This window comes from Macrosteles quadrilineatus, unplaced genomic scaffold (assembly GCF_028750875.1).
Source record: "Macrosteles quadrilineatus isolate MER2022 unplaced genomic scaffold, UCM_ALF_1.0 Scaffold_9__3_contigs__length_116548681, whole genome shotgun sequence".
In the NCBI taxonomy this organism is placed as follows: Eukaryota; Metazoa; Arthropoda; class Insecta; order Hemiptera; family Cicadellidae; genus Macrosteles; species Macrosteles quadrilineatus.
In genome coordinates, this window is record NW_026542602.1 from 85017449 (window position 1) to 85032517 (window position 15069).

At 36.5% G+C, this 15069-nt stretch overlaps 2 protein-coding genes across 2 annotated transcripts; one reads left to right on the top strand and one right to left on the bottom strand.

The window, feature by feature from the left end:
- Positions 1-5309: 5309 nt before the first annotated feature.
- Positions 5310-7294, bottom strand: LOC129003051 (synaptic vesicle glycoprotein 2B-like). The gene has a single exon (XM_054431261.1). It carries the CDS (start codon positions 7099-7101, stop codon positions 5323-5325), a length of 1779 nt encoding a protein of 592 aa, XP_054287236.1. The 5' UTR covers positions 7102-7294; the 3' UTR covers positions 5310-5322.
- A 3952-nt stretch (positions 7295-11246) lies between these two features.
- LOC129003155 (gamma-secretase subunit Aph-1) lies at positions 11247-14873 on the top strand. The gene has a single exon (XM_054431411.1). It carries the CDS (start codon positions 11596-11598, stop codon positions 12358-12360), a length of 765 nt encoding a protein of 254 aa, XP_054287386.1. The 5' UTR covers positions 11247-11595; the 3' UTR covers positions 12361-14873.
- Positions 14874-15069: the final 196 nt, after the last annotated feature.

The following is a 15069-nucleotide window of genomic DNA, read 5'->3' on the forward strand; positions in this document are numbered from 1 at the left end:
AGCAAACTCACAGCCCTAGGAATAGAGGGAATGGCCAAAGACTGGGTGGCAAGCTATTTGAAAAGACGTACACAAATTGTCGAAATCCAGCAAAACACAAATGGGAGAAAATCTGTACATAGGTCCACACAACTTTCGATTAACAGGGGAGTGCCCCAGGGCTCAGTCATGGGCCCATTTTTGTTAATCCTTTTCACCAATGATTTTCCAGATTTTATTAGGAATGACAATTGTGAAACAATAATGTACGCTGATGACACAACTCTTCTATTTATGCATGACTTACCACAAGAATTACACTCCAACATCTTATCCTCAACAGACAAAGCACTGCAGTACTGCCTTCAAAATGACCTGGCCATTAATCCATCAAAAACAACCCAGTTAAACTTCAGCCGAAAACATGAACAAATCCAAGAAATTCCTGAAATAACCGTTGAAAAAAACTCAAAACTGCTGGGCCTGACAATTGATGAAGACCTCTCTTGGAATGACCACATACACAACCTGACCAAAAAACTTGCATCTGGTGTCCATGTAATAAAGAGGATGAAATGGATAGGAGGTCTGGAAACAGCTAAGACAGCATACTATGCTGTAATAGAATCGCATATAAGGTATTGCTTAATATCTTGGGGAGGAACATCAGAAGCAAACCTCAACAAAGTGTTGGTACTCCAGAAAAAAGCTGTCAGGGCACTCTCCGGCCTTGAGCGCTTAGACAGCTGCAGGGAAGCATTTAAATCCCTTAAGCTCCTAACAGTGACAGCACTCTACATCCATGGAGTTGTCCTGTACACAAAAAAACTTAACCTTCCCAGAAATGAGAATTTTCACTCCTACCACACCAGAAAAGCAGCCGACTACAACCTTCCGATCCACCACACTACACAATACAGCAGAAAACCCTCTTATATTGGCCGAAAAATCATCAACTCTCTTCCAAACAACCTCAAGAACGCAACAGGAAACCAATTCAAACAGCAACTCTGGGACTGGCTTGTGGACCGACCGGTGTACTCCCTTAAGGAATTTTTTGACCAATTATGAACTTTCAACACAAAAGAAAATGTAAACTGTTAAAACAATCTAAATGTTAAACATTCTGAATCTTTCTGACGCCATTGTATTTCTTAAAGAAATCACAAATAAAGAAAATTGTCTATTGTCTATTGTCTATTGTCTATTCCTTCCTTCCTGCAATAAAAGTGTCCTAAGGTATGGTTAGGAATACTATTTAAAATAAAAATATTTTCATTTTTGAGCCAGAGTGCTCGTTTAAGCAAACCACCAAAATGTTAGAATCAGATAATATTATTTCATTCTTTTTGTTAACTATGCCGCCTTCAATATTCAAATGCATTAACCAATTAAATGTATCATCAGTTTTGGCTGCACTACATACTGGCCATAAACATTTGGTATTGTGTACTGATTCATTTAAAAAGGAAGAAATATGATGGTCTTTACATACCCTATAACACGGAAAGACTATTTTTTTTTAATTAAGTTGAACTCACAATATGGTTTGTCATCAAGTTTTTTTGGTTTTTCACTGGACGGAGAGGAAGGCTGCTGTGACCTCATAGTGACCTCTGGTGTAGCTGACAGTGGTTGACTAACAGGGCTGGATGATACTGCTGAGGATGGCTGTTGGTGGAGGTGACTTGAAGTGTGGGCTACTGGTGTTGCCTGCCGACTTGAGAAGAAAAATCCGTCGACAAATGCTCGGTTTGAGAAGTAGTAGTCCACTTCTCCACTGATTGTTCCAGTGCTCTCAGAAAGTCCCTGTGCGCGAGTCCATTCCTCAGGATTCTGGTAGAATTTGGAAAGTATGAGACGATGATGATGGTGGCCTCAGTAGCACGCTGAAATTTAACCAGGTTTTGTATGAAATCGAAATGGTCAGGTTGGATTAGGTCTCATACACAACCCATTGGTGAACAGGGAGTCCACTCGATTTGAAATGTTCTGTCAGCTGTATAAATGCATTATCATACTCCAGCCAACTTGATTTTGCCCCTGTTGCTGAAGTGCAATCCGTGAGATGTAAATAAGTGTCGGGGAAAAAAAGAAAGGGGCAGTAAGGACATACTAAGGACTCCCTATGCTGAGTGCATAGCTTCGCTGGTGGCGCTGCCTACAAATTGACAGGCAAAGCTCTCTCAAAGTACTTAACGCTTTTTACCATGCGGTTGGCATTCTGGGTTGTAGTGTTTTCTGTGACATGGCAGACATCCCTCTTCCAGAAGACGCCTCATTAGCTCTGTACGCCGACGACACTGCTATCCTGTTCCAACATTCCGATATCCTCAAGGCCACATATTCTCTGCAATACCCTGAGGACGTTCTGATTGATTGGTTCTACAAGTGGAAATTTCAACTAAATTCAACTAAATATGAGACCAAAATATTTTCCTTGAAAAAACATACATTTCCATGTGAAATTCAAATATATGGTAACTTTCTGCCATGGAACCCTGCTGACCAGGCCATAAAATGTCTTGGAGTATAGCTGGACAAAAAACTTAATTGGAACTTGGAACTACCACGTTAATAAAAAACTTTCCCAAGGTTATACACACCTTGCAAAGCTTTTTCCTTTGATCAATAGAAAATCTACTCTAAAACCAACCAGCTTGTGAAATTTTAACCCTTTGAGGTAGAACTTTTTCCACATTTTCCGGCGAATTTAGCTTGTCATTCAAGCAGTCAGGAAAATGGCGCCCAGCGACCTATACTCGCCATTCGACCAAAAAATTAACTTTTTTTTTTTTTGAATTTTTTTTTTTTTTTTTTTTGTCCTTGTAGGTCGCCATTTTTGAGCAGTCGGCAAATGGCGGGTGGCGACCTATACTCACCATTCGACCGCAAAGGGTTAATCTATAATTCCATAATTCGGCCGTTAACATATGCATCACCAAAGTTATCTGGGGATTAGCTATTTCAAAAAATACTGTTCAAAATTCAAGTAATCCAATATACAATTCTTAGAATAGCACTGAATGCTCCTTGGTTCATTAGAACACATACATGAAGAGGTTGGAATAGAGTCTGTCTCGACCTTCATTGAAAAATTTATTATTTATCATTGTAAAATTTTGATCATTTTACAAAAACATAATTTTTATGACATTTTTAAAACCATATATAATTTTTACAATCAACACCTCATATATTCAGAGGGAATTGTAGGCAATTTATTGTAGTTTCAGAATATGTACTAATATTGTATACAATTTAATTGACAATCGCCAAAAACAGCTGTTTTTGTAGTCAGGTGACCAAAACTTTCCACCGCCAAAATTTATTTTAAACTCTCTAGTTTTTCAAACTTTGTTTCTCGCTACTGTTTCTCACACAATAAATGTTTTATGCATGAAAATGAATCCTCAGAATCTCATATTTCTAATGGTATATGATTTATTGCTTTAAAAATGGTTTTTATACAGGGTGGCTGAAAAGTAACTTGCACAACCCCTTAACTTTTCAACTATTTGAGATATTTGAAATCGGTTTGCGGCAACCTTCTTAGATAGGAGGGGCTACAATAATTATAATCAGTTTTGAAAATTTTGCCCTTAGGGGTAGCGGGGGTAGGGGGTAGCTCAAAATTTTTCAAATTACAAGTATAGTCGAGTTTGGTATCATTTTGTAGGTCATGACGAAACGTAACAATTAACATAAAGAAAATAGAAATCGGACAATTAATAACAAAATGGCAGTTCAAAATTACTTTAAATAACCATTGTCTCAATCATTTTTAGCTGCCACTTAGTTATTAATGGTCCAATTTCTATTTTCTTTATGTTATTTGTTATGTTTCGTCAAGACCTGTAAAATAATACCAAACTCGACTATACTTGCTATTTGAAAATTTTGAGCTACCCTCTACCCCCGCTACCCCTAAGGGCAAAATTTTCTAAACTGACCATAATTATTGTAGCCCTTTGTATCTAAGAAGGTTGCTGCAAACCGATTTCAAATATCTCAAACGGTTGAAAAGTTAAGGGGGGGGGGGGTGCAAGTTACTTTTCAGCCACCCTGTTAATAATATAGAAAAACCCGACCCATGTCGTCTTGGTCGATAATCGAATCGACAAGCGCCACTGAGAACTCCTGTTCTAGTGGTCGAAAAACGACTAATGCCAGATAGAGGGTTAACTTTAAATTGAAGGCATAACCTATCAGTTTTGTAATGAAGAAAATAATTATTCTTTGTAGTGTAGTAAAAAGTAACGTTCAAAACACGGGTGAAAGTGGGTCTATACATATTCTCGAACATTTAAAGTGCTCGATAAATCTCGCACTTCAAACATGGTCTCAAATAATGACTCACTTTCTACTCTTGTTAGGAAATATACTATTACTTAGCTCCGTTAAATAGTCCAATGAATAATTTTTTTTATCAACTTACATGTTTCGTTTCAAAGAAAACATTCTCAAAGCTCACTACAAGCTTTGACGAGTTGCAAGCTTCAAGAATGTTGTTTTCGCAACAAAACATGTAAGCACCTAAACAATATTAATCGATGCTTTGGACTATTTATTTGCCGGAGGTATATGTAAACCCTATTATCGTAATAACTTTTGAACCGTAATTTATACAGCAATGGTATAGTGGTACCATTATGTTCAGAATTTAAAGGACTATAACATACTACATTTTTATCAAAACCATTCAGGCCATTTTTGAGAAAATTATTTTTTTCCGCCATTTTATAGGTTTTTATAGGAAAATCATCATTTAAAATCAAAATTTAAAAAATATGAAAAGAACAAAGAGGCGAGATACCATGGATTATTACCTAAATGCCATATCACATCAAAATCGGGCTACATGTGTCTGTGTAGCTCTGTACACATCCACACAGATAGACATCACTTTGAAAATCCCTTTTTTGGTTCAGCGGGTTCCAAAACCAATGTCCCCTTAAAACTCCCAAGGAGTCAGCAAAACTTTTAGGCTATTGAACAAATATGTTAATTTTAGAAACTTTATTCAAAATCATTATTAAGGTGATGTGAACCAAAAATGATCTTTTGATGATTTTGAAAAGTAGAATGGAGGCATAGCTGCTAATTAACTCAGAAGAAATACAGGTACCGTAGACTATAGAACGGATCAAACAACAGATACCTTAGAAGAACTAGAAGAGGTCCTATGGCTTATCTTAAAGTAAGCTGCCATACTGTCATTAAATAAATCAAAATCATGAGCTAGAGTCTTTCCTTAAACAAAACTTACTTTAGTGATGCTTTTATAATCTATTTATTTTCTTATAAATTAACTTAAAGCAAATGCATAAACTTTAGGTATACTCAGTGTCCCCCACTCATCTTGGGCAGTAGTAGAGCTGCTAATCCACTAAACAAAAGCAAACCACTCATACTGAAAAACAGTTCTCTACAATGGGTTTCTAAGGACAGGCCAAACACAATATTGCCCAGGATAGCTCCTAGTCTCCCAACTGTAACTGTGAGAGAAAGCGCAGATCCTCGAGTGCTGAGAGGAAAAATCTCTACGATAGCGCAAAACAGAATTGCCTCGACCAAGGTGGCGATTGCCTCAAACAAGCAAAGCATCGTTGTCAGCTTGAACTCTGTGTCCATAAAATATAGAGCAAAGGTAGGTCCTGCAGCCCCCACTAGGAAGGTTACTAGAAGTGCTTTCTTACTGACAAACTGTATGAGGCACAAGAGCATAAAATTTGAAGGAAGACAGGCAAAGCAGATTATAAATGTGTGAATCAAAGTGTGATAGTCCACTTTCTCATCGTCTCCTTGTAGTGACTCAGGTTCTTTGACTGCTGTACATATGAACGCACTCTCAGCAGAATGAGCTTCTAGGTATCGTGCATGACGATGGAGCAGTTCGGGGACCCATAGCATGAACGTGTAGTACACTGACATTAGGCCAAAGTCTATGAAACATGTTATGATGATATTAAAAAGCGAGTGGCCTTTAAATAAGATTTTGTGTTGCTTTAAAATTCCTTTAATTACATGTTTCACTTTGACCCATCGGCTTGCTCCGTGTTTTAAGTGATGTTCCTCATCACCGTCCGTATAGAGAACTTGCACGGGAAAGTCTTCTCTCGTTTTCCCAGTGTTTGACTTGTACATTCGTACAAGGACATCTTTTGTTTTCTCATAATAACCTTTGAAGTAGAGGAATCTTGGACTCTCGGGCATAAGGGCAATCAGTACTGCAGCAATGAAACTGGGAATTCCACAAGCGAAAACAAATATCCGCCAAGAGTTAAAGCTAAACACATTGTTACCAATCTCCCAATCACGAGGGAGAATCGCAAACCCTATAACAGGAAGTGCGATGATTCCAAATGTCCAGAACAATTCAAGACGCGAGAGATAACGGTCTCTTTTACTGACATTTAAGAACTCTCCCAAATAAGCGAACACGATACTTGTTGCCCCGATAATCCCGAACCCGTTGAAAACCCTGCAGATAAAAAATAATGTGAATGTCTGACAGAAGCTTGAAGAAAAGGCAGCAAACGCGTCTATCAAAAGTGAATATAATAGTACAAATCTCCGTCCTTTGTTATCGGCAAAGTTGCCCCATATATATGCACCAGCTACCATACCGAACAGTGGAGCAGTGTTTAAAACCCCTTTGTCTATAGAGGTTAGTTTGAAGTCGTACTGAGCTGCTGGGAGTACAAAGGATAGTGTTGTTGTGCTCAAGCTACAACAGGAGTAAATAAATCCACATAGTGCCATCAGTTTATACTGGAAACAACCGTGGCTTGTTTCTATGATGGCATCCTCGAATAAAACTGGTAACTGAACATCTGCAAGGCTCAATGCCAGAACGGTGTGCCTGGAACCAGACCGCTGACTCTCTCTGAGTTGCATACTGCTCAGTGAAGTAACAGGCTGCAGAGCTCCATGAGGTCCGGCCATGATGTGGTCAGAGACTACCTCCCTCAGTGCATGTGACACCAGGGTTTCAGACAGTATAGAATGTCTCTTCATATCATAGCTCCGCCTTCTTTGCTCTTCCATAGTGTGAGTTCTCCCTTCAACTTTGTTATGTTTTTGCGGATCTTCCTTTTTTGGTGAATTTCCTTCCTTCATTTTGAATTTATTGAAAACTGCACAAGTACGGCACAAAAACTTGAAGAAGGATTTTTTATTTTCAACTTCACTTAGGTACTGTTTAAATGTTCAAAATAAATTTGGTGCTATTGTTGGTGAAATAATGTAAAATGTCATGTGAAGATGACGGCGCAGAATAGAAGAGTACATATGTTGTTTTGGTACAAAATGACAGTCCCTGAACTTTAAAACTCTAACTATTCAAAGTTTTTGTGGTGCCATTACTACCCACGTGTTTTTTTTATTTTTTTTATTTTGAATGATCAAACTTCTATATACAGTATTGAAGGAATATGTTAAATCTTAACACATATATATAGATATATTGATAATGTTACTATATAACATGTGTGTGTCACTATGTGCTCTAGCACTTGACTTTGTATCAACACACATAGATAGTATTGTGCTGTTGAGATGTCAAAATTCACTAAGTTCCTATACTTTTCACTCCTAGTGGAATCATTTTAGTGTTGAACCCCAACAGAATTGCAACACGAGCAATTTTTTTTTTAAATGATAGCTAAGAGTGCCCTTAATAAGCCCACAAAAATCGCCATTAATCGTACCTTGGCAACATGCCCTAAAATTCAAAATGGCCGCCAAGATGGCTGCCAAATTATATATTTTGGCATATATCTCGAGAACGGTTAGTTTGATCAAAAACGTTAATTTAGCAAATATGTAGCTCTTTTCATGCCGATCACTTTTTATATATGCATTTTGTCTGTCAGACGTATGGTATGGCCACAATTTGAAGAGCCGTACTTCATTATAATCTGCCTTTTTAAAAAAAAATCAGAAATTTCATTTTTTGATGACTTAATGTTAGAAAATACAAATTGTACCTCAAAATAATTTTAAAGTTGTTTGCCATGTGGTTTCCTACTTATTTTTAGTTTTTACACAGTCGCTTTCTTTCCTTTAGTCTTACAGAGTCGCTGACAGCTTCTTATTTTACTTATCTATTGGTGTAATATTACAACAAATTACAACTTGCTATTCAGAAGTGACAAACGACTTTCAGATCATGTTTATACGATTAAAAAAAATTAGATCCTCACTTCGAGAAGATTTAGCTAAATCTCTATTAGCTCTGCACGCCTATGAAATGAAATGAAATGAAAATCCTTTATTTCAACATGCAAAGTTAGGGCCACATGGCCCTTTCTTACACTTAACCTGCATACATAATTATAAATATAAAATAGAAAATACAATTTAACACATTATTTACAAAAAAACAATACTTTTTTGACAAAACGAAGACAAAATGCCTAACAACAACAAAAAGTCTCACACACTCAGTCAGCAATTACGCAAGTGCCAAAACAGTCCTAGGACGCACCAGCCGAGGCCATACGCTCAAAGTACATTTTTTTCAGTGCCGCCACGACTATCAAGCATTTTGATGGATAAAGGTAAGTTGTTCCAAAGACGGCAGGCAGTTACAACAAAGGCCCTGTCATATGCTGTACTCCTATGATGAGGTATACGTAACGTGAAAGATGCAGTGCGTGAACTCCTCAAGCTACCTTCGGCTACAAAGCTAAAGTCCCCTTCAAAAAATATGTACAGGGTGCGACACTACTTCGAGGATTTTTCACATCGGAAAACTATCTGTATTCAACAGAACATTAGAAGACGAGTATTTTCAGGGTCTGATGTCATCTTTCAGCTCACAAAATCTGAGTCCAGATCAAGTTGAAGAAATCGGTCTGAAACTAATGGTTAGTCTGTTCAATGGGAATAAGAACGAATCAATGAACACATGTAGATACAAAAGTATTTTGTCAAAATTAAAAAAAAGCTAAAAGCTTTGAAAAGCCTCAGCAACTTCCTTCAACAGAGTCAGCAGTAAAGTTTCACAGTCTGCGTGCCTATTTACAAATTCAAATATGGAAAAGGGCAGAAGATAGTATGATAACTACAGACTGATGATGGACTTTGCAGGACAACATGTAAGTGCCCCAAACGATGGATTTGCCAGCAACACCAGAGACATTGTTAAAAATGATTAGATGCAATTGCAAGACTGCTTGTAATTCAATGAGATGTGTGTGTAAAAAATGGATTTAACTGCACTATTTCCTGTGGTCATTGTTTAGAAAACAATAGTGAAAACAGTTTCCAGTTTTCATTGGACAAAGAAAAGACGATGAGATTAGTATTTTTGAAAATGTTGACTTAACTTTTAAATCATTTGGCAAAATTATGTTAACACAATGGTAAAACTACGTTTATATGTTCATGTTATACATATTGTATGTAGGGATCTTTTTTTGGTAGTATTGAATAAAATTGTATGATTTAAATAACATATATTTTTTTATTACATATCCATATCCTGGCTTCTTACTTATCCCTTAAAATGGGAGATTATTTAAATCATGCAAAAAAATTGTTCATAATCATAAAATCCCAAGTAAAACTGAAAATAAGTAGGAAACCACATAGCAAACAACTTTTAAATTATTTTGACGTACAATTTATATTTTCTAACATTAAGTCATAAAAAAATGAAAATTTTGAATTTTTTTGAAAAAGGCAAATTATAATGAAGTACGGCTCTTCAAATTGCGGCCATACCATACGTCTGACAGACAAAATGCATTTATAAAAACTGATTGGCATTAAAAGAGCTACATATTTGCTAAAATAACGTTTTTGATAAAACTAACCGTTTTCGAGATATATGCCAAAATATATATTTTGGCATCCCTCTTGGCGGCCATTTTGAATTTTTGGGCTTGTTGCCAAGGTACGATTGATGGCGATTTTTGAGGGGTTATTAAAGACACTCATAGCTATCATTACCAAAAAAATTGCTTGTGTTGCAATTTTGTTGGGGTTAGGTCAAATTTTCTCATAAAATGATTCCACTATCCGGAATCAACTCTACCAGCAAAAAGTGGTCCAAACACTAGCTCATGTATTCTCTTGGGCTTGGGGTATATCTAGTGCGGCCTTGTTTGGGCCCCAAGTGGCAGTCCTCATTTGGGTCACCAGAATTTTACACCCAGAGCAGAACTGAGTCACTATGACATAGTCTTAGTCACTAAGAGCCGTAGTATAACTATTCAACTAAATTGTTGCCAAGTTTCAAGAAAATCTGTTGAAAAACAGCGTCCGAAACGGGGGACGAAATTAACATGTTTTCTCCCAAACGCCGGTCAAAGCGTCACAAAACTTGGCTCAGACGCAGGTGAGTCACCGACACGTGGTCGCTATTCTCCTACTGTCACTGTCCACACACCACACTATAGAGGACTCGTGCATAACGTGAGTGAGGTGTTGGTATCCTGTTGCTTACTACAATAGTTGTTTCTATATAAAACATAAGCTGTTTTCTAAACAGCATATGATAACATGGCCCGCTGGTGACGCGACAGTCGCGTGGGCTCGCGACTATAAGCAATGCATATTAGCGAGGGTGCGCGACTGGAGTGGCCAGTCGCGGCGACTGTCGCGTGCCTTGCCACCGCAGTCGCGTCGCTTAATAAGCTCCATATGATAACATGGCCCGCTAAAAGTGGCCTTTGAGCAGTCGCGGTCGCACGCCACTCGAGTGACCGCGCATAATAAGGCTCTAATAAATCATATGGTTTTATTTGTCGCATATAACTGTGGATAAATGTTCTTTATGTTTTTTTATAAAATATCTTTATAGTAACGATGTAAGACGACTTTAGTAGATTAAGCTTCATATCTTATGATTAATTTATTTATTTACAGTTTGATTGTTTGCATGGTTGACTATAAATTATCTTTACATGTACCTATTATCAAATAGGCCTCCTGTCATTTAGTTGGTAACCAAATAGTCTTTGCTTTAAGCTTTAAGTAGTAACATTTTAGTACAAGGACATAAACTGTCAATACGAGGATAAGGATTGAGGAATTGGCAATGTGAGATAAGCTAAGTAAAGGAATTGACTTTAGATACTGCCATGGAAATGTATAATCTACGGATAAGTGTTCTAGGTAAATTATGAAATGGGTTTGGAGTTGGCAACACTTTTTTCTATATTTCTATGACTAATAATAAACTACGACGACGACACAGACTCAACATCTGTAATTCCTTTTCCATTGTGACTGTGAGTGCCACTCTGTGAGTGATGTTTTTCTTCTTCTTCTTCGCCCAATTCCGATCCGTGAAGTGAACTAAGAAGAGAAGAGTTTACGAAGAATATGCCAAAATAGAGAAAATTATGAGAATAGAGTAGGTAGTTTTTTTACTAGTAGTGAAGTAGTGTCATTCGAAGATATACCGATATACAACACAAGACATTAGTGTTAGTTGTGTCACCTGAATCTAAAAGTGAGAAATCTGTGTACATAACCTTTATGCGTGTTCCATTCCATGGTTTATACTATTTAAGAATCAAGATACATTTTCTAAGTGACTGAAACTTAACACAGATTGTACTGGGTTATTTTGTTATTTACTTAGCATCAATATTTTTCAAAATGACTTGGATGGAGTTCATAGGCTGTGCTGGAGTAGCTTACGGGCCTCCCCTTGCCATGTTTATTTTCACAATAATGTCTGACCCAATTAGAATTATTATTTTAATTGCAAGTGCGTTCTTCTGGTTGGTATCCTTATTACTCTCATCATTTGTTTGGTTTCTGTTCCCTTTTAAGTCATTGCTCATTTTTGGAATCGTATGTTCTGTTTTGTTCCAAGAACTGTTTAGGTACTCAATCTATGTCCTCTTGAGGAAAGCAGAGGCTGGATTAAAGAAAGTAACCATTCCAAATACCAATACAGAAATTGCCAATAACAAACATATTTTGGCTTATGTAGCAGGATTGGGGTTTGGCATCATGAGTGGGGCCTTTTCTCTTATAAATATTCTTGCAGAACTAGTTGGACCAGCTACTATGGGTCTAAAAGGTGGACGGAACTATTTTTGCCTTACATCTGCAATCATGTCAATGTGTTTCGTCCTTTTGCACACTTTCTGGGGTGTTATTTTCTTTGCTGCCATTGACAAGAAGAAATATCTCCATATTTCATGGGTCATCGGAAGTCACTTATTTGTGTCATGCCTCAGTTTGTTAACACAGTCAACGCTCTACTTTCCCATCATATCAGCAGTAATCATCATGATACTCAATGGATACATCGCATTCGTTACTAGTGGTGGATCTTGCCTCAATTGTAAACGTGTGTGTCGGTGTAGTGACCAGAGGACATTACATTTTGAGCCGAGCACTTCAAGCACCTGATCCTTCGAATGTAAGGTCGCTGCAGAAGAAGCAAAATTGGACTGAATGTTTCATTATGTTCCTTGCCCTACAGTGGCTTTTGTATCATTAAATGACGATTGATAAACTCAAATTAGTTTTCTTATAAAAAGTAGAAGTCTAGATTCTTACATTATTAGTTTTCAAAATGTCTACAAGTCGCTTAAGGTATGTTATAACTTGGACCTTTATTTTGTTCTAATAATTTAACAGGCCCATCTTTTTTTTATCCTGTCAAGCTGAAAATTTTTCTTGGCAAGTGAAAAGTGTGTTGGGCCTAATCTCTATTGTTCTCCTTTATTAATATTTGATTTGTTTAGGAAAATAATTAATTAGGGTCTAACTTACTCATATATTGTTGAATAAAGTATTAAGTTAATCATAATACATTTGCTTAAATTAATACATAGTTTTTATTCTTCATGCTTTTTAGTTGCCCTAAAAAGGTCTAGCCTAACTTACTTATTGACCACACAATAGCCTAAATACAACAGGATCATAAGTTATACGTTAGGAGAGACAAAGAGAGCATTGATGGTTTCATGAGTTAGGCCTAATTGCAAGATATAAAAAGGAGTTAGCCTAGGAGATGGGTGCAAAGTAGTGTAGTCTACTACTAGCTAACAAGTTACTTATTTTTGTTTTTCAAGCAGTAAGTTACCATTACTTAAGGTCACCTTATTAATTGAGGCTGAAGCTGCTAAAGGGGCCTAAGTCGAGATGGGCCCTTATCCTAATCCCTACATATTAGTTTCGCTTTTTCACTTTCTTCTTATGTCTAGTATAATCACTTGGAATGGTGTTATGCCTATTTCAGTTTGTTTGATTCGTATGACTTTGAAAGTCAACTGGTGTCACTAGGCCCTTTGCCCTTTCAGCATAGGCACGAGGGCTTAACTTAACACTGACAGCAGCCATACACAACCTAACCAAGGCCTTTCGTGCAAAACATAGGACAGGCCCTTTGAAAGGAGAATCACTATTTTGCTTCTTCGTGTCTTCTATTGTAATCTTTGATAATTTGGAATGGTGTATTTCAGTTTGTTTGGTTCGTGTACGACTCTTAAAGTCAGCTGGTGTCACACCCTTTAAGCATAGACATTGCCAATGCAGACAGCCAAACATAACCTAAACTTAACCGCTATTATCTCAAAACATCAGTTTTTCAGATAGGCCCATTTAACTTAGGCCTACTCAGCAAAGTTTCCTAAAGTTCAAATAAAGGATATAAACTTAACTAACTCTTGAAAATGTTCTTTTGCTGGGGTTGACTGAATCCTCAAGACAATTAGGCCTAATCCTTTATTTATTACACAAAATAGCCTAATACATCACTATTTCTACTGTTCATTATCTTATCCGGATATAAAGTAACTTGTATCGTTACTGTAATATCTACTTCTAAATGGCCTATATACGCTTCTTGGTTAAACACAACCTTTCCCATAACCTGAATACAAAACTGTCTAATCAGCTGAAATCTGCCATCTGTCAAAACTGTATAATTCACCTCTCGCTATATCTAAGGCTATGCTTTTATAAATAGCAATGACTTAGTGCTACCAAATCGATCAACTTAAGCCCTCTAACACATAGCCTAGGCTATATGCTGGTTGCAAAATTGATAGTGCAACAAAGAAAATATAGTTTTGAATCGAACAAATATGTAAATGTTCTACTACAACCATAAACTCTCTGCTGTTAGCATGGTTATTTTAAAGGGCAAAGCAATTAAACTTTATTAACACCATGTAAAAATATACCAACCAAGTTAGTTGCAATTTGTCTTATTGGTATTTCTTAAGGTGGAAAACTAGATTAAATGCCTGTCAAAATTTATCTGCACTGCACCACTTTCTTTATACAATGCATTGCAGACAGGCAGGGACATTATAATGTTGCTTGAAAATTGGGTCATGGATGCATTGCACTTTCATTGTAGCCTAAATACATTAATTTTATTGCAAATAATGTAAAACACATTTGGATAGACTACTTAAAGTGCATTCAAATATTAACTTGCGTCTGTTTAGTCGGGGTTTGCAAGTTCAATATCAAAAGCCTAGCCTATTGTTAAGGCGACTGTTTTACAATGTAGGTTATTAGATAAGAACTTGCCAATTAAGGCATAGCCTATGAATTGATAAGTCAAAATTGTTGTTAAACTTAGAGTTATATTTTAGCACATTTGTTTTATGACAATTAATCCTTAAGTTGTTTTATATTTAACAGTTTTGGCCTAATTAACTGATTTTTCAGTTTGGACAATGAAAAAGAGTAGGCTAGACTGTTTCCTAACTTGTAATATCCTACAAATTTAGTCAAAATTGCAAGTTTATTTAGGTTAAGCGATGTTGAGAAAAAAAAATTGAACCTTAAAAAATATTCAATATTCTACAATGTACTTATAATATTAACCCACAATCGATGATTTGAACTAAACTAGTTATCTGTTTGTATTAAAAATTGTGTAATTTGTAATCTTTATTTATAAAAACCCATATTTTATATGAATAAAAATAATTTTTAAAAGTTCATTTTGCTATTTCACCTTTTGTTAAAAATGTTCTTGTTTGTGGTCTAAGGTACTATGTGGATTTCATTGGACTTAGAGGTAGCTAGCTGGTTTACTAAATTAAATGGTTCTTCAAACGCTAAATTTCCTAACCATTTCCATTGGGTTTTGAGCAA